General features: G+C 43.3%; 1 protein-coding gene across 10 annotated transcripts in view; it reads right to left on the minus strand.

Moving 5' to 3' along the window:
- The window catches only part of NPNT (nephronectin), an 80,900-nt gene extending 68,887 nt beyond the window's left edge, over window positions 1–12,013 (minus strand). For 8 of the 10 annotated variants that reach the window (XM_060246974.1, XM_060246976.1, XM_060246971.1 and 5 more), the window contains exons 1-2: window positions 11,796–11,922; window positions 6,244–6,344 (exon numbers count right to left, since the gene is read on the minus strand). In XM_060246974.1, coding sequence (XP_060102957.1) covers window positions 6,244–6,344; window positions 11,796–11,866 — 172 coding nt within the window. In that variant the 5' untranslated portion in view covers window positions 11,867–11,922. Of the gene's footprint in view, window positions 1–6,243; window positions 6,345–11,795 lie in introns of all 10 variants that reach the window. The other 2 variants (XM_060246978.1, XM_060246970.1) reach the window with 2 other exon arrangements.
- Between the last annotated feature and the right edge of the window lie 7,445 nt (window positions 12,014–19,458).

Consider the following 19,458-nt stretch of genomic DNA (forward strand, 5'->3'; position numbering starts at 1 on the left):
GGTCCCTCCTGGAGGCTGGCAACCACAATGGAGACATGCATACAGCTGCTGATGTCCATCTTCTTTTAACCAGCTGTGGCTGACAATCTTTAGAGATAACATGTAACGAGTCTGGAATTTACACATATTTTGTTCTTAAGCCAAGTGTTCGCTTTACTGGAAGTAGCAAAAGGAAGATCAAATCCCAGTATATTCCACAGAGGCAGCCAAAACCGAATTAGAACACAAGAGAGATGCATAAAGTTGAATCCACGTAAGTCAAGTCAAGGTAGAGCAATCCACGATTATGACACCTTTTATAACAAGACTTGGAAATGATGGTTGCCCTTCCTCTTTAGTTATGTAGGGGAATTAAATTCAAGTATAAACTGTGCTATATATTTTCATAAAAGAGCTGACACTTCACCCAGATTTAGTGCTGTGGCATGTTAATTGACTCTTGTGATATTCTGTACTCTGGTATGGAAAACTGATAGTTCATCTTCAGCATCTGTCACACCCAAGAACTTATTTCCAAAGACAGACAATTTCTGTGCTGAGACAAACACAGACTTGTTTCTAGAGAAAGTCAGGTAACTGTTTGGTTCAAATGTCACAGAACACTATGTTTTAATTAAACCAATTGTTGTTCATTTGGGTAGGTCAGCTATAAAATTATGGTATTACATTGGTATAGCATCAGCTTGGTGCAATGGTTAAGAGCAGCAGATTCTAATCTGGAGAACTGGGTTTGATTCCTCACTTATCCACATGAAGCTGGATGACCTTTGGCCAGTCACAGTTCTCTCAGAGCTCTCTCAGCCCCACTTACTGGTGTCTGTTGTGGGGAAAGGAAATTGTAATCCACTTTGAGACTCCTTCAAGTAATGAAAAGCAAGGTATTAAAACCAACTACTATTACTACTACTATCATCACCATCATTATCAGTTTTAACAATTATTTCACATGATATATGAATATGAAGAGCCTGGTTTCTTCCCTGGAGGCTCCCTTGCACACAAGGGAGGCTCAGATATTGACTGGGTCTCTGTATGGGAGATGGGTGAAAAAGCAGACGCAATGAAATAAAAATCTATCAAGGCAAACCAGGATCTAAGCAATTATTTGTAAGCAAAGTCCTGGTTTCACAAACTAACCACTGTTGAAATCAAGGGTCATTTTGCAGGGAAAAAGGTGCAGGAGCTCAGTAGCACATCTCATTTGCGTATGCCCTGGGATCTGTGTGCAGCAGGGAGAGAACTCCCCACTGCATGCAGACCCTGGTGGGAGGCTCAGGAGTTGTGCTCCTGTGAGCTCCTGCTGAATTCAAGCCTTGGGCTTGAATCAGGGCTTTTTTCCTGGAAAAAGAGGCATCAGAACTAAGAGGCAAATGAAAGAGAAACACACGGGGGCCCTTGTGAACTTTTAAACATTCTTTGAGAATTTTGTTTGCACAAAGAGGTTCCGGAACTCCATTCCACTGTGTTCCCCCAGGAAAAAAGCTCTGGTTGAAATGAACCATGTTTCCCATTGCTAACTAAGCCATAGTCAGAAATTTGCCAAAAACTGATAGCTTGAAATCCAAATTATCTACGGTTGCCAACTCCAGGCTGGGATGAAAAATGGAGAGAGTGGTGTTTGTGAAGGGAGCTCAGCAAGGTGTGATGCCACGGAGTCCATCCTCCAAAGCAGCCATTTTCTCCAGGATAACTGACCTGTGTCATCTGTACACAGGTCATTCAAGGAAATATCCAGGTCCTACCTGGAGGGTGACAACCATAAAACAGACTCTTAACTATATTTCAGACTCTTAACTATATTTCACCATAAAACAGACTCTTAACTATATTTGAATTGTTTATTCAGAGATTCTCTGTCCCAGCAGTGTTGGGAATATTTACATTTCCAAAAGACTCTTGGACTTCCTTAATAAATATTTCCCCCATATCTAGAATGCAGGATCTGTCTTTGAAATCTGACTTCGTTGACCTCAAGAAGCTACCTAATGACTGCACTAAGATTTCCTTTCAGGCTGCAGCAAGAATGAAGAATATCTGCATTATACAGCTCCTATTGCAATTGGGCTGTTTTCTTCTTTTTCCCTGTTTCACCTGGATTCTGTGCAAGGCATTGGAGCAAAAGACAGCAGATAAGCCATGCTCCTGTATATGTATGCCAAAGGAATACTAGAAATAGTCTTAAAACCACTATTCCTTGATTATGCTCCAGACAAGAAAGGAGGAAGCTCAAGGGAGAAGCCATGAACAGCATGAGCTGGAGTCATACAATTTTTTTTTTAAAGCATGGTTAAACCTGATGTCTGAATGCAGCCTTGGAGGCCAGTGTTTTCATGCCTGCTTAGGCATCACAAGGGATGCTGAGGAAAAATTAAGCCTTGAGCTTCCCATAATACACCAGGAAGCAAAGCACTAATAATTAAGGATACTACTCAGGATGAGATGCTGACTGCACCAGCTGTTCACAGTATGTTTTGGGACACATCACACAAAGAGCAGCTGGTACAAAATTACAGTTAAAGAAAGAGTAGGCTACAAGCTATCAGAAAGCAGGGTTTCTCTAAGGAGTTGTAAGCCACGATCTTGCCTGGCTTCTCGCAGAGGCATCTGGCTGAGGAAGACAGATTGGAAACATGGACTATGTATACTGATACCAGGCAGAATCTACAAGGGAAATTTATAAACATCTATGGGTGTGTTCAGTGCTCCCAACCCAGTGAATGCAGAAGTTTTTCCATCCCATAGCACAGTAGGTATTTGGTCAATAGAGCAATGGTTGCACATTAACTTTAGCATGATGCATCGCATTTTATGCTTGCTGTACACAAAAATGAAGCAATCAGGCATATCTTGAATGTTCACTATGAAAAGACAATTCCCACTTGGATGTCCTGAGCTCTATACATCAACTGATACAAAGTGAAGTACAATGGCAGTAGTCCATGCCCTTCTTCTTATATAAAGCATATTTTTGTCCCCTGTACTGATGTTAATGCTTCAAATAGGCTGTACATGGACAGAAAAACAGAACACAAGTTTTGCAATGTAGGGTGAGGTTTTAAAATTCCATAGCACTCTATAATTTGTCATGAAACTGGTCTCTGGGACGATTCTGGATCTGCTATTGTCTCTCCTAGCTCTTGTTAAAACTTGAGAACTACAGTACCACTGAATGTTTTTTCCAGGCAAACAGAGTGTGCTGGAAGCTCACAAAATATCCCTTTAAAAAGCCATCACTGTTCCCCTTTTTAGCTCACAACTTCTTTGACCAGCTGCTCTAAGAGGATCTGCTATTTTGATTTCTGTGTGTATATATGTGTGTCTGCACATGCTCATATTTTTTTCTGGCATTACGTGTTGGTACCACTGAGGGCAGATGTAGCTGTTTCACATCAAGGGCGATGCTTCCTGCATTATGTTTTCTTACTGTAAGCATACAAAACTTATGCATCCTTCTGACCACTACTATTGAAAAAAACAAAAACAAAAAATACCAAAAAACCCCCCACCCAAATGAGATGTTTTGTGTACAGAGGAAAACATGCTGACAGAAAGTACCAACTGCAGACACTTTGATTCAGCCAAGATATTGACAATTTCACATAATATTACGTGTTCATCGCCTTAACACCGACCTGCTTGCTTACATTTGTGTGAGATTCTGATACCAAAAGAAATTCTATCTGGATTTTTTGAATGAAATCTAGGTTACAGGTATAAGCTTTTTTTCATTTGTCTTTAACAGCCACTCAGGATGTAGGTATGTGCATGTATTGCAAATTAAGCCCTTGTTGAAGGCAAATGAGGAGGCTGGATAATCTTCTTCTGATTAGAGGACAATCTATTCAAACATGAATTTTTCAGTTTAGGTGAGGGGAAGCATATTCATTTGCCTCTGCTTTCCAAACTAAACCATAACAGCAAGACCTTTTCCTCATGAAAACAGCTATGCTCAGCCTAAATTTGTCCTCAAAATTGTGGCAGTGGACATCCAGCCTCTTGCAAATGAAGCCATCACCCTCAGAAACTCCAATTTTAGAAATGAATTGTGTGCTGGCAAGTTGCAAGCAACTCATGTAAACCCTAGGACCACTGGGCATTCCAGGCAAGGGACAAGCTCAGGTGCTTTGCCATTACCTCCCACTGCAACTGCTGTCTTTCTTGGTGGTCTTCCCCCATCCAAGTGGCTGACCCTGCTTAGCTTCCAAGCTCTGATGAGATTGGGCTAGTAACTGCTATTCATTCTCTCAAAAGACCCTTCAGCTCATCTGCCAGAGAACTGGATAAAATGATCTAATATCAAAACAGGGGCCCCTGAACTATTAGTAATTTCTGCTAGATGCTCTCCCATAGGAATAGCACGCCTGCTGGAATGCTCTCAAGAACATGCTGATTAAAGGCCTCTTTTTCCTCAGCTTCCAGAAACTCAATGACATCCAGGAGTAGGTGACTTAAGTTGGCTGAATGATATCCTTCTCGCTATATATCTGACCCAGGTCATTCAGTCCCAAGCTCAGGGAAGTGTCGCTAAACCGCTACGGGTCACAGAGGGATGCCTCCTAAGCAGCTCTGGATAGAGGTAAGTCCCACTTTGTATTCCTAGGAAAATCAATTGCGGCCAGACATGCTTAACTTTGGCTGGATTCTGTCTGTTCATATTCAGAGTACAGGAGTTAAATGCCAATTTTATTCAAGTCAACTGCCAAACATCAATCAACAGAACCAAGAAACAACGTTTATTTTGGGCACGAAAGAAGCAGATTTGTGCCAGCATACGAGTACTTATGTCACACAGGAACCAACTGCATTCCATCACGCAACTGATGACAGATTGAGGTTTGACGAAATGCTTGTACAGAAATCTTCTGCTTGTACAGAAATCTGTGTGGTTTACCATCTATAATGTGGCAGATTTTTTTTCAGTTGCACCTGTTTCTTTCCATTTTGGAATCTATAAATCATGGATCTAATCTTGCACACATTCACACAAATATGCGTGTCGACTAACATAAACACAGGTAAATCTCCCCAGGATTTGTGCCTGTAACAGACATCACTGTAATCCTGGGCAGAGAAACTCTAGTCTAAATTCTACTTTAAACCACATAAGGCCTTGGCAGAGCTGTGAATAAATTCTATTTTTTGATCACTAACTAGCAGCTGTAGGGATGATTTAGATCACAACAGAGAAAGAGGGAATTCCGATTCCCCCCTATGCCATTTTCCATAAAATGAACCCTAGCGTGGCACCTACAGGGGTCAGCTGAGGTTGGAGGTATTGAAGGTACCCTCCCCATCTTATAGACCCAACTCAAATTACGGACCACCAGTGTTGTTACTTAATTTTATAATGCACTTGTAACCCATTCATGAATCTTCCAGCTTCTTGGCTGGTTTGACCCTGAAAGCCAATATTTCTGCATTCCCAGCACTTCCTGGGCTGCATTTAAAAGCTATTTTCAAGTGCTTGAAGAAGTTGATAAGATAATGAAAAAGTAAGAGATGTTATTAATATATGGATACAAGACAAGACACTGTCAGGTTAAATACAGGAAGATAATTAGTGTTTTTAAAATACTTTCCCTTAATATTGCTTGGAATTTGGAAAACTTTTTGGGATCAAATTTCCAATGAGGACTACAAATTTTGTACAGAACAACAATTCCACTAACTTGCTTGAGATGCTAATTTTTTTACTTTTTAAAAAAGAATTTGAAAACATAAAAGAAGTTACACATTGTGGGGGGTAAATGAACTATCCCATCTGAAAAAAGTAATCAAAAGTATTATTGAAATGATTACTTTTTGTTTAAACATAGTATTTCATTGCTGTGACTTGTAGTCCTACCAGTAGCAAAGGTCATGGCTCAATGTTCAAGCACCTGGTTTGCACACAGAAGGTCCCAGGTTAACTTCCCAGCAGCTACAGTATATCAGGTAGCAGGTCTGGTTAAAGGCTTTTCTTTGGACACCTTCTGCCATACTGAAGGAAGACAATTCTGAGCTACAAGGGCCTACGGACTTGGTATAAGTTATGGTTCATATTAGAACAATGATGTGGCCGTCTCAAGTTTAAAATGCATAGGATCTTTAACCTGCCAGTGTCCTTCTTGATAGAAGCAAAGGCCCCATACACATCACAAGCTCTGCATCATGTGAGTGTTTATGATTATGTGAAAGCCATTAAGAGATAGGTTATAAGCCCCAATCTGAATGGCTCAAAGCCCCAGCAGTGGCGATACTCACGTTGGCATTGGCCCCACGAATGGCGGACCCAGCCCCAGCAGCAGTCCACACGGCTTCCAAAACGGCACAGTCCAGTTGTAGAAAATATCTGCCTGGGCCACCTGTGCAATGAATTTGAAACAGAATAAGCAAAGGACAGTGACTGGAAGAACCCACCAAGCCCAGTCCCCCAAAGTCTGCTCCTATGTTTTTGTCCCATCCAACATTTTTGTTGAAAACCTCTATAAAAAGAGATCCCACAGTCACTCTGGATAGCTCATTCCATTGCGATGAACCCCTCTTGCAACAGACTCGGGACCATTTCAGGTATGCATGTTTACTGCTCATTGAATGTAACATCGAGCATGGATAGGTGCATCATAGATGTAATTCTACTTAATTTAAATGAACTTAAGTGCAATGCTATTAGCATACAAAGATAACTAAGTTATTTAAATATTAGTATTACCTGGACTCTAGATACAAAGGGCACCCCTGCCCATGTTTAAGATAAATCTGTCTTACGTTTTAAATCTAGTATTCCTCATCCTCTCCTCGACTTCTTTTGTCCTGACATCCACTTAAATGGTTTAGTTTCCTAAAATATCCCTTTATTATCTCTTCTTAGATAAACATACCCAGTTCTCTCTGCCTTTCCTCGTAAGAAAGGAATCTCTGCCATGCTTTTAACTTTCCTCTTAGGACAGAGTCACACAATAGGCACCCTGACCAGGAGGCTGCATGAAATCCAGACCATGTAGAAGCTGTTGCACATGACAGCTGTGACCCTGCTGTTTATTCCCCTGCCATGTGTGAACCAGTTTTCTGATAATTCATTCTCATCTTGGGGAGCTACAGGTTCATGATGTTATCATGGACCATTTCCTGGCATAGGCAATACTATCTTGGTGAAGTCTGCAAGATCCCTACAGTGACTTTTCCATTTTCACTTCCATGTTTAGAATGTCTTATTACACAGATCAGCTTCAACTCATAATCAAGCTATGATACAATGCAGGCAAAGTTGAGGCTACTGACAACAAGCCAGGCTGGACTTCTACCAGCATCCTAAGTCTGGGGGGGAAAATTCCGGCAGCTCAGAACAACAGTCAGTACAACAACTGAGGCCTGTATAGGATTGCCAATCCCCAGGTGGGGGCAGGGGATCTCCTGGTTTGGAGGCCCTCCCCTCGCTTCAGGGTCATCAGACACTAAAGCATACAGCCCCAGAGCCAGGGAGGAAACCAATAACCATTACTGGGGATACACCAAACAAAACAAAAGAAGTCTTCAACTGCTGGTGGAAGACACTGGAGGGGGGTTTTGTAACATTTTTGTAGTTTTGATGCCACAACTGAGAAAGCCATTCCTTGGGTTGCCCCCATTTAGCCATAGAAGAAGATTGGATTTATACCCTGCCTCAAAGTAGTTTACAATCTCCTTTCCCTTCCTCTCCCCACAAGAGGCACCTTGTGAGGTAGGTGGGGCTGAGACTCTTTCTAGAACTACTCTTGAGAGCCCTGAGAGAACTGTTGCTGACCCAAGGTCACTCAGCAGGTGCATGCAGAAGAGTGGGGAATAAAACCTGGTTCTTCAGATTACAGTCTGTGCACTTAACCATTACACCGAACTGGCTCAACTAACAAACTAGATGGTGAGAGCAACTGAAGCAGGGCCTCAGAAGATGACCGCTGACAGGCTTGTAGGGGAGGAGGTGGTCCTTAAGGTATGTCAGTCCCAGGCTATACAGGGCTTTGTATTTGTCTTATAGGTGGGTATGTGTTTTTGTTCTGAGTTTTTTAAAAAGTACAGTGCTTGCTTTAAGCTGTTTAAAAAGAAAGGATAATTATTTTGTTGATGGCGTATCTGATGATTAGACAATACCCAAAAGAAGGGACAGGGAGCCACAACATTTGTACTTGCACTAGGGTTGCCAATCCCCAATTGTGGGCAGGGGATCTCCTGGTTTGGAGGCCCTCCCCCCACTTTAGGGTTATCAGAAAGCGGGGAGGGGGGGAGAATGTTTGCTGAGCACTCCATTATACCCTATGGAGATAAGTCTCCGTAGGGTATAATAGAGAATTGATCCATGGATATCTGGGGCTCTGGGGCTGTTCTTTGACGTAGAGGCACTAAATTTTCAGCATAGCATCTGGTAGCTCTCCTAAAAAACAACAACCCAAGTTTAAAAAAGATTGGACCAGAGGGTCCAATTCTATGAGAATATAAAAGAAAGTGCCCCCATCCTCCATTTTCTCAATGGAAGGAAGGCATTTAAAAGGCGTGCAGTCGTGATAAAAGGCGTGATAAAAATATAATTATCTAAGCAAAATAGTACTAAGAGTCCACGTGGAATAGATGCCAAAACAAATGAAGAAAAGTGCAAATAAAGACTGCCCATAAATGATCCTGCTCAGTCTTTCTGAATTCTGCACGAACGACTCCCTCATTTAACATTTTTCATCACACTGTGACACGTTATAGCAGCACCAATTACACACACATTCCTGCTTTTCAGCATTCGCTTCCACAGTTCACTAAATGTGGGTTCATGTTTAAACTTGAGATGCAATCTTCTCAGCGTACTGTTTCACCAAGTCCATGCTGAAGTCATCAACTTCTGCCTTATAAATCATCAGTTTATGGGATAGGATTCATATATTAAGTGTATTTTTCCAAAGGCAAGCCTTCTGGTAGATCTGTTTGATTTTGAAGTAATAAGAATCAATTGGAACACAACAGAGAGATGGCACAGGAACTTCCATTACTGCATAAGCCCCAGCAATCTATACACAAATGCATATGACTCAGTCACACAGCTGCATCATTCACAATGTGCAGTCAAAGAAAGGAGGTTTCTATACAGGTTGTTTTACCATATCTAACCCAGCATCTCTAGTTAGATTAGCTATCGCAGGAACAAATCAGATATGCCTTTATATATGCAACCTAATGTTCATTCTAATTTGAAAACACATTCTAATACAAATATCGCCTACACATACTGTCAGTAAGATGAACTTTCAGATGTGCATCTTCATCCTGATGTAGCTACTCACATCTACCATTGTGCATGAGTAGAACCACATCAGGATGGAAGAACAGAAGGGATTCATGTACGTACCTCCCATTAGTGGATCCCCTACATGCACAGTGTATACATGATGCTGCAGAGATTATTTCTGACAGCTTGGCATTCCTCTAACACATAGCAAAGAGCAAAGACTTTACTCCTAGACAGGGATACCAAGTGCCTGCTTTGGACAGACATTCTCCCACCAATGGTGCCCCTGCTCACCCTCACCTCTGGAGCCCGCAGGAGAATGGGGGGTGGGGAGAGATGCAGAAATGATGTTGCACAATATGCTAATGTTATATCCGGGCAAAACACTGGACATTACATCAACCGATGCTCTAGAGACTCTATAGTAATATCACAACCATAGGGCAACATCATGTCCAGCCATAATTCTGCCCCCCACAACCTCATGGGTGTGCCAGGTAGCCTGGCATCCCTAGTCCTAGATAAAGCCATAGCAATCAGCCATGTTACAAAGTTTGCCCCAATCTGCGATAAAATCACCCTTATAATTTTAAGCATTTTTACCCTGCTTCTCACACTTTGACAGAATTACAGGGAATAGAACAAGCTCTCCCAGGCCAGTATTCTTCCCAGTCATTTGGTTGAGTCACTGGATGTGTGATCCTATGTGCTGTTATTCCATTCTAATCCTATTTATCTAGATTTCAGTAACTCTGTACAGGACTGCACTCTTGAGCATACATGCTCATAGGCAGTAAACACCTCTCTCCATACACACACAAACGAGAGTGGACTTTTGCACAGCAGATGCATTTGGAAACCTACTTCCAGAATCTAGGAAAGCTGATTACATCAACTTCTGCCAAACTGTATACAAGAGGAGGTTTGGTTTACCATCCCCAGGTGTCCTCATAAAATGTTTATGAGGCACTCACCAAATCATTTTGCAGGCTACACATAAGGCAAGATTTCCAGGTGTGCATCCCGTTATCGGCTTGGAGGATAACAGAGCACTGATTGATTCCCTTGGAAAGCAACAAACACCTCCAGGTTTGACTTGCTCATCATCCCAGCTTGCTCTGCAGCCTCCAAAAACGGAAACACCTTTGCAAATGCAACCAGTTCTTCATGCATTTGAAATGGAACTGGCTGGCTTTCTATCAAAGGTCAAAGCATCCATGATGCAGATGATGAATTCCACAGAAATAATATATAGTCAAAGAGCAGCAGCAAGTAAGCTGAGTGGGTGTAGCGACTGAGCAACAGAGTTTAAAAGAATTTTGGGTTGCCTAAACCTGTCAAAGCTTGTATCTCTCAGATCTTCGTACAACTGAAATATGTATGGTGGAATTCAGCCTAGTCTTAAGCTTTACATCTTTTCTGATTAATTTTGGTTTTAAGATATAGATTTGAGATTTATGTAAACATCTGTGGAAAACATTCACATAGAGAAGAGTTGTCAGGATTACAAGCATTCCCAGGTTCATTGTTAATAAAATAATTTAACCAAGCAAACTGTTGTCACTCTGGCGGGCATGGTCCTGACCCCTTCCACATACAGCCTGCCACACAGGTACTGTAAATATGAGTTGTGGAGGCTGCATTTTTAAAAATGGCATCGTTTCTCTGTGAATGAAAGGGAAAGTGTTGCCACCCCAGAGGCAGATCCTCCACATACAGCTCTTTTCGATATGTTTTCAGAGTTTAGTGAAAGGGAAAAAATCGCCTTAACACAGTCAGGGCATGCCCAACTATGACAAAATCAGACCGTACCTTTGGGCTCCTTGTCATTCAAGAGTCGCGACTGCCTGACTCCGGGGTCCACACTCATCGCAACCCCTCCCCCCCATGCGGACGAAAATCCCCACCTCAGCCCGCACTTTGGCAAAGTGGCAAAAAACCACACACACACACACACCGCGCACCAGGCTTTAACGCGCCCAAGTCGAGAGTCCAACAGGGCAGGTGGAAAGAAATCCCTAATCCGTGTGAAGGCTGAAACCCTAGACACGCTGAACTGGGCGCCTCCTCCAGTTCCTCCGAAGGCAACGCACGGCAGGGTCAAGCAGCAAGTGTGTTTTTGAAGGCGCATCTCGAGTTTGCAAGAAGAGTTTGCAACAACGTGAGGTGGGGGGGGGGAGGGAAACCAATACCTATCTAAGTCCCCCCCCCCCGTCTCTCCCCCTTCACGATGTTGATGAGGCTCCGCTGCCCTCCACAGATTTACAGGTGTTTCCGTCGCCTGCCCCAACGCAGCGCCCTTCTTCTTTCCCGCAGCCGAGTGTTTGCAAAGTGAGAGCTTCGCACTCTTCCCCGCCGCCGCTTCTCCCCAAAGTGCTCAAAGCCTCATTCCAGCCCCCCTCCCCTCCCCTTGTGCCTAATTCGGGTTCCCCAAAGCGAAACTTCAAGCGACTGCGTCAACGCAAGGTGAAGGAGTTTCCCACGGGCAAGCGGAGTCCTCCCCCGGGGGGGGGCACGAGCACAACAACGTCCCCCGCCCTCCCGAAGCGGCCCCCGAGCTGCTGCCTACCTTCCGTCAAACTCCCCTGAAGCTTCCAGGTAAAGCCAGCAGAGAATGAGGAGCCTCAAGGATAAATCCATTTGGCGGGAGGAGGAAAGGGGGGCTCGAAGCAAAGAACAGCCCCGGTGAGTCCCCAGCAGCAGCAGGTTGGGGAGAGATGCGAGGCGGCGGCGGCGGGGAAGGCGCAGCAGAGATTCCTCTTGCCGGCACTCCCAGTCAAGCGCGCCGTAAAATGAACTGCCGAGGCCTCCGGCGTGTTGCTAATCCTGGCTCCTGCGAGACGTCCACGAGCGGCAGCAACAGCAGAGCGCCCCCCGCCCTCCCCTTCACTCGCTCGCTCGCTCGCTCCTTCTCCCTCCCGCGGCCAGAGGCGCTGCTGTGGGAAAAGGAGCAATGCCGCTCGCGGGCGGTAGGGGCGCTGGCGTGTCCACCCGAGGCAGCCGAAGGGCTTGAAAAAGACCCCAATTAGCAAACGCCGGATTCTGCCTGGCGGCTCCTGTGGAATAAACCCCAAAGCAGTCTTATCTCACTTCTCACTGTCCCCTGCACGAAATGAGCAGCAGCCTCAATTAAGTGACTGAAATGAAGGGCTGCCTGTGATAGTCTGGGTTGGGTCCAGTTTTTAATACCGCAGGTCATATTCAGCTGCCTTACACCAAGTCAAACCATCCAGATCAGAATTGCCTGCTCTGACTGGCAGTGGCTGCCCAGGGTCTGAAGGTGAAGGTCCATCTTTCTTGTCATCGTTTTAAAAACTGGAAATCAAACCTGGGCCTTCTGCATGCAAAGCAGAGGCTACACCTCTGCATGGCCTTTCTTCAGTGTGATTGGAATAAATTATGTCATAGGACTTGTTCCAGATGGCTTTAAAGGGGAAGGGCAAATTCATGCACAACAAATCTGTGAATGGCTGTTGTGCATGTGTCTGTGTGAGAGTAGTAAGAGAAAGCAGGCGAACCTCCAGGTTCAGTGTGTATCTGTGCCAAGGCAATATCCTGTTTGTAGATTTCCTAGACACATCTGCTTGGCCTAGGGTTGCCAGCCTCCAGGTGGAGCCTGGATATCTCCTTCTTTTACAACTGATCTCCAGCTGGCAGAGATCAGCTCCCCTGGAGAAAACGGCTGATTTGAATGGTTTACTCTATGGCATTGTACCATGCTAATCCCCCCCCCTCCCCAAACCCGCCCTCTCCAGGATTCACCCCCAAAGTCTCCAGGTATTTTCCCACACAGACTAGGTAACCCTAGAATGGCCACTATGAGAGCAGATAACACTTTGGGCTGTATGATTCTGACCTTCTTATATTCTAATTTTTGTCCAAATGCACTGACTGAATCTGACCAGAAAATATCTAGGCACTACTGATGGGCCTGGAACTCCCCACACTTGAACTATTTAATTATTTTTGCTATCAAGCCACAACTGACCTATGGCAACCCTGTAGGCAAGAGGCAATCAGAGGTGGCTGCCTCTATGGAATAACCATGGTATTCCAGTGAGGTAAAAGACAGCTAGGATTATTTGGTGTTCTGAGGAAGAAGAAAGTAGACTCAAGGAAACACATTGGTGGGCTCTGTGGCATCCATGGCTGAAAGCCACATTGGAAATCACTGACATGCACTCTAGGGATTGAGTGACAGAGGATGTGGAGACAAGCTGATCTTCATTCCCGCTGCCACAATGGAAAAGTAAGTTGAGAAATGGGGAACGAGAACAAAACAATAATTTTAGTGTTACTTTCCACAGCCTCTTGCGTTGTTTATCCAAAAATCTTAACTGTAGACTTTTATGAAAGCAATGTGTCTATCATAACAGAAAAATAATCCATTCAGAACATAAAGCATCTGGCTAAAACCCTTTTCTTCCAAAATAAAATACCACTTTTTCCAAGTACTGTTTACTCTGGAAATTCACTATTAGCCATAACAATATATACAAAAAAAGTACTATTCATGGTCTTCAAGAACTCATAGATTGTCTACCATCATGTGTTCAATATTAATTTGACAGCAACAATTAACAAAAGCTATAACAGGAAAATAAACCATACATCTTTGCAAAAAAGTGAAATGCAAAGATTCTTCTGTAGGCATGTCTGAAACATTCAGAGCCAGTGTGGTATGATGGAATTAGGAGACCTGGATTCAAGTCTAACCATGAAACAGGCTGGGTGATTATGGTCTCATCATTATTTCACTTATCCTATCTAGCAGCAAGAAACATGCCAGCCTACAGGCCAGAGCTGTTGTGATTTTGCATGGATCCTGATGTCTATACAAGACAGTGTACATTGGGCTATAGAAAGTTTGGAAAGAGATAGTAACTTTTCATGATACCAGCTTCAGAGGCAGTGTTCTAGTTACCAGATGTTGGAGATGAACCATTATGTTTGGCCATTACCGTCATACTTTATCTGTAAACTTCCACTGAAGACAAAATACTCAACTAGACGTAGTAAGGCAATTCTCAGCCTTCTGTCTTTCCTAGCATCAGGATCTTCTCCAGGGAGTGCTCCCTTCTCATTTGATGGCCAAAGTATTTGAGCTTCAGCTTCAGCATCTGACCTTCCAGTGAACAGTCTGGGTTGATTTACTTTATGACTGACTGACTGGATCCTCTTGCAGTCCAAGGGATCTCAAGAGTCTTCTCCAGCACCACATCTCAAAAGCATCTATTCTTCTGCACTCGGCCTTCCTTATGGTCCAGCTCTCACAGCCATACATTACTACTGGGAATACCATTGCTTTGACTATATGGACTTTTGTTGGCAGGGCGATGTCTCTACTTTTTATTATACTGCCCAGGTTCACCATAGCTGTCTTCCCAAGGAGCAAACATCTTTTAATTTCATGGCTAAAAGTACCTTGACTTAAAAGAAAAATAAGGGTTTAAAAGCTACTTTACCAATTTGAAGACATAACTATGGAATGCTTTGCTAACACACCCTAAACTGTGACCCCAGTTGGATAAAGGAAAAAATAAACAACCACAAAGCACACTGTTGAGATGAAATTACAAGCCATCTGGATTGGGAAGCGATGCAAGAATTTAAATATGAGTTGTAGCTGCTGATACACTGCAGTGAAGAAATGCAAACAGCAGCAAGCAAAGAACTTTTCAGAAATCATGTATTATTATAGCAATGTGCAACAGGGCATCCCATGTTTGTAGACCTTTCCAATGTTTGCAGACCTTTCCATACCCTAGCTTTTCATTAGTTCATTTTGTACTATCAGAAGGATTATTTTTACAGTAAAACACAATGTTAAGGTAAAATATAGAGTATTTCTAATCCCAGATCAAACTACCTAAACATTAGGACAAGAGGCAATCAGAGGTTTATCTCTGTATTTCCTCTCTTTGTATTACTAGTATACCAGGCAGAAGTAAGTAAGTTGGGAGAAAACCACGTTAACTTTGTGGAAAAGTTTGTTTTAGTGCATGATAATGCACACAGGGGAGTGAGAAAGTACCTGCTGGTGCTGCCAAAAGTTTTGAGTGAAAGGTCTGAAAAAGTGTTTTGGAAGCACTTCTATGCAGGGCTTTTTTTGTGCCAGAGTGCACCAGAGCCCAGCTCCGCTTGGCAGGCAGGGGTCCAGCACATGCTCCCAGCTTCCAGGAGCCCAGCTCCGCTTGGCAGGCAGGGGTCCAGCACATGCTCCCAGCTTCCAGGAGCCCAGCTCTGCCTTGCAGGCTAGGGGTCCAGCACATGCTCCCAGCTTCCAGGAGCCTAGCTCATCAGCTGACCTCCCGTGTGGTCCATGCATTGTCTCCTCTTCACTGGCCAGGCTTGTGGGGCCAAGTCGTGCTGCGGCAGCAGCCTTGTGAAGCCCTGCTCAGCCTTTTTTGACAAACTGCCCCCCCCCCCCGCTTCTGCTGCTACTATGCAGCAGCAATAAGGCTTCCGCATGGCTGGTTTCCCTGCAGTTTCTCTGCTCAGTGCCCAGCAGCAGCCATTACCCCTCCCTCTCAGCCACTTGGGATTTTGACCTGGATGGCCCAGGCTAGCCTGATCACCTCAGTTCTCATAAGCTGAGAGGGGTCAACCCTTGTTAGTATTTGGATAAGAGACCACCAGGGAAGTCCAGAGTTGGTATGCAAAAGCAGTCAATGACAAACCACTTCTGAATGTCTCTTGCCTTGGAAAAAAACCCTATGGGACTGCCCTAGGTTGGCTGAGACATGACAGCCAATTACACACACACAGGGAAAATAGCTGCCATGTGGGTGGGAAAATATGAACTTTCTGACCCATGTGGCAGCCATCCAAGCTTCAGTGCAATCTTTCTAAAAACATCACAGCAAAGTGAGTTTCAGAAAGATCAGAGAAAAACTGGGGAAATTCCAGAAAGTGCACAAATGTACCACAATGTTGTAGGACAGCAGCGGGGAGGGGGCGGGGGCTACCAACAGTATTGAACTCAGGGCAAATAACTTGTGTTCCATGGCAGGGCTAGCCAGCATGACCCTTGTATGCACATTCAGTTTAGGCACTGGTTTTAACATCTGCACAAGGCTCTTGAAGGAGAGACTGTAAAGCAAGCTAAACACATTCCATTGCAAAACAGACAGCAATTTCTCTTGGCACACACCAATCAAAGAGCTAAAGCAGGCAAAGGAAATGAGTATGCAGGAGACAAGTAGCAACGTAAAATCGATTTCTTGCCCAGAGATAATGAGCCATGTCCAGGCCTTACTGACTGTATATATATATATACACACTGCAGGTGGTGTTGACAGCAAATTCTCCCATTAACGTCTCATTAGAATACATTCCAGTGGTAAATTGCTTCTGCGCAGATAAGAAAAGGCCAAGACTTATTTCCGCTCCTGTGTCGAATTCAGTGCTGAACTTCCAATGGGCAGCTGGAACTGATGTTTTGTTGCCATGTTGTTTGCAAGCCGCTGCTGTTCTTCAGATTTGTCACTTGTGAAATGACATTACAAGTGCACACAAGAGGCCTATTAACCATTTCTTTATAAAAACCCACCTGCTCCTCTCTCCCTCAACCATGTAGGTGAGCTGTGAATGTGCTGACAATGTTCAATGTAAGCTATTGCTGGTGACTTCTCCACATGTCTTGCTTTTCTGCTGTGTGATTGCTGGCCATGATAATAGATTTTAGGAGGGAAAGGCTACTGGGCAATGCCAAGATTCCCATTACTTATTTCCTCTCTCTGTATTACTAGTATACCTTTTATTCTTCATCCATGCACTTGCAATGGAAGAGGCCTGTAGGGCAGGGGATAATGTAGTACATTACTCTTGAGTCATAACGAAGCCAATACAAACTAAAATTCTGTGACACCTTTTCAGTTTGTACAATTCCTTAATATCCCAGACTTTTCACTATGCAAACTCAATTTTTGTCCTCTGTGACTAAAAGCTTCCTGTTCATTCATTTTATTTATTTAATTCATTTATACCCCACCTTTCTCCCCATGGGGACCCAAAGTGGCTTATATCACATATGAAAACTGCTGTTTGAGATCATTACTGTTGATTTACCAGAACAGTTATACAAATCAGGGATTCTTAAACATTTTGAGGAATACACACACAGAGCCAAAAACTCTGTAGTTTTTCATGTTTGGATGCTTACCACTACCAACAGCAGGTCTCTTGTTTTTCTTTGATTCTCTGCATTTTCCAGACAGTTGTTCAAGAAAGGGTAGTTTCTGGTGCAAGTCAGACACCGGGACTGGCAGAATTTAGTTCTGGGGGTTCTTAGGAGACAGGGAGCACTATTTCCTTTGCAGCTTTGGTGTCATTTGGCTGAAAAACAGGCACTCCAGTCCTTCCACTCAAACTAGGTAAACTGTGGTGTTTTTATTTTGGCTGCCTTGTGCTAAATTATTTATTATGTTTATGTTATGTTCAGATTTTATCTTCTATAGTTTTATGTTGTTGTGTTGTGTTATGGTGCTACTAAGTTTAAAAGGTGGGGTAAAACTGTTTAAAAAAGTTTAAGTTAAAAGAAATGTCCAAAACAGGTACTGCACACTGATTAAAGAAACTGATTAAAATCTGCAATTTAGGTTTCCTTTTTGCAGTACTGAAATATGAGGGATGCTAATCAACATTTTAAGAAAGAAGGGCCATTATGTTATGTCATTGCAGAAAGAGCCCTCTGATTCAACAACAGTGAAAGTTTGCTTTCACTGAAAAAAACCAATCAACTAAAACTTTAGCTCAGGGGTGCTGAACTTATTTGTTTTGAGGGCCAGATCTGACATAAATGGGGCTATGTCGGGCCGGGCCATGTGTGTACCTATTTAAAATTGGGTAGCAGAGATATAAACTAAAGATTAAAAAAAACCTTAAAGCATGCTTAAAACATTAAAGCGCGAAGGCGCTTTCTTTGTATTTCTCTCATGGGATGCTGTGAACTGGGCAAAGGAAGCTCTGGCTCTTTCCCTCCCTCCCCAGGGGACCAGGAGGGGAAGGAGCCTTAAAAAATGGAGAAAATCGAGGTTTTGCTCTGTAGCTCGTGTGATTGAGCAAGCCTTGCAAAGCAAGCTGAGATGCAGAAGGAAGCAAGAGAGAAGGAGAAGGAAGCAGACAAGAGTCAGTTGCTCAGGGGCCTGATAGAAGCCCTCCGGGGCCTGATTTGGCCTCTGGGCCACATGTTCGACTCTCCTGCTTTAGCTGATATTATCAGTTAACCAAGTCAATTAAAGCTTTTCAGAGTTAAACCTAAACACATAATCATACTTTAGCCTGCTTCAGAATCAAAATTAGACAGTATACTGCGGATGTATTCATAGTCTTCTTTTTAAAAATATGAAAAGCAAAGAGAAAATGTCCTTGAGCAGCAGAATGACAAGAGGAAAGGATGCTTAACCCATTGCCCACCAACTGTTTTTCTACTCTGTCTTCTCAAGTTCCTTTTCTATCTGCAGGGCAAATGAACAAGAGGATGGAGGTCTGAAGAGTTGGGTGGGGGGGAGACAGAGGAGAAAGGATCAAGAACCTTCTGCACCTTCTGTGGCTGCTTTTTTCTGTTTCACTCATCTACTGTAGGACATCTAGCTTGGCCCTTCCCACAACCAGGTTCATTTTACATGACTAATCCTGAGCTGAATAATTTCATCACTATCATCTTATAACTTAATATTATGCTTTCAAATCATAGTATTAAGAATGCTAAATGCTGCGATGGTGTAGTGCTTGAATTAATGAGGACACTCTTGTCTCCCTGTTTTCACTTACGAGCTACCTAGTGAACCGAACATTTTAAAAAGCCACAGGTTTATAATGGCTCTGAGCAGTTTCCTCTGAAAGAGAATCCCTGGTGAATGTGAAACACACTGGGCTTCATTTCTGCATTACTGCACCACGGTGCTCAGAGTACACCACAGGCTCCTGCAGCAGCTTTTAACAATTGGGTTTTTTAAAAAAAAGAATAGAATCTTTTAAAAAACAAATCATTACAGCAAAATGGAGCAACAGAGAAAGTAACAACTGTTTAAAACTGCAAACAGTGCTTTGTCATACACCAATAATCCAGTCCTTCTTAAAAAGAAAAGTTCTGCTAATCCCCAGAAGCTAGATTTCTCTTTATGTCTGGTGTTTCTTTACAAAGAGAATACTGCAAAAAAGGCTACCTGCCTCTTACATAAATGGAGTGCAAAGCGCTTTGTGTGTAAAAGAATGGCTTAAAAAAGAAC

Source organism: Heteronotia binoei, chromosome 9 (genome assembly GCF_032191835.1).
Source record: "Heteronotia binoei isolate CCM8104 ecotype False Entrance Well chromosome 9, APGP_CSIRO_Hbin_v1, whole genome shotgun sequence".
NCBI lineage: Eukaryota > Metazoa > Chordata > Lepidosauria > Squamata > Gekkonidae > Heteronotia > Heteronotia binoei.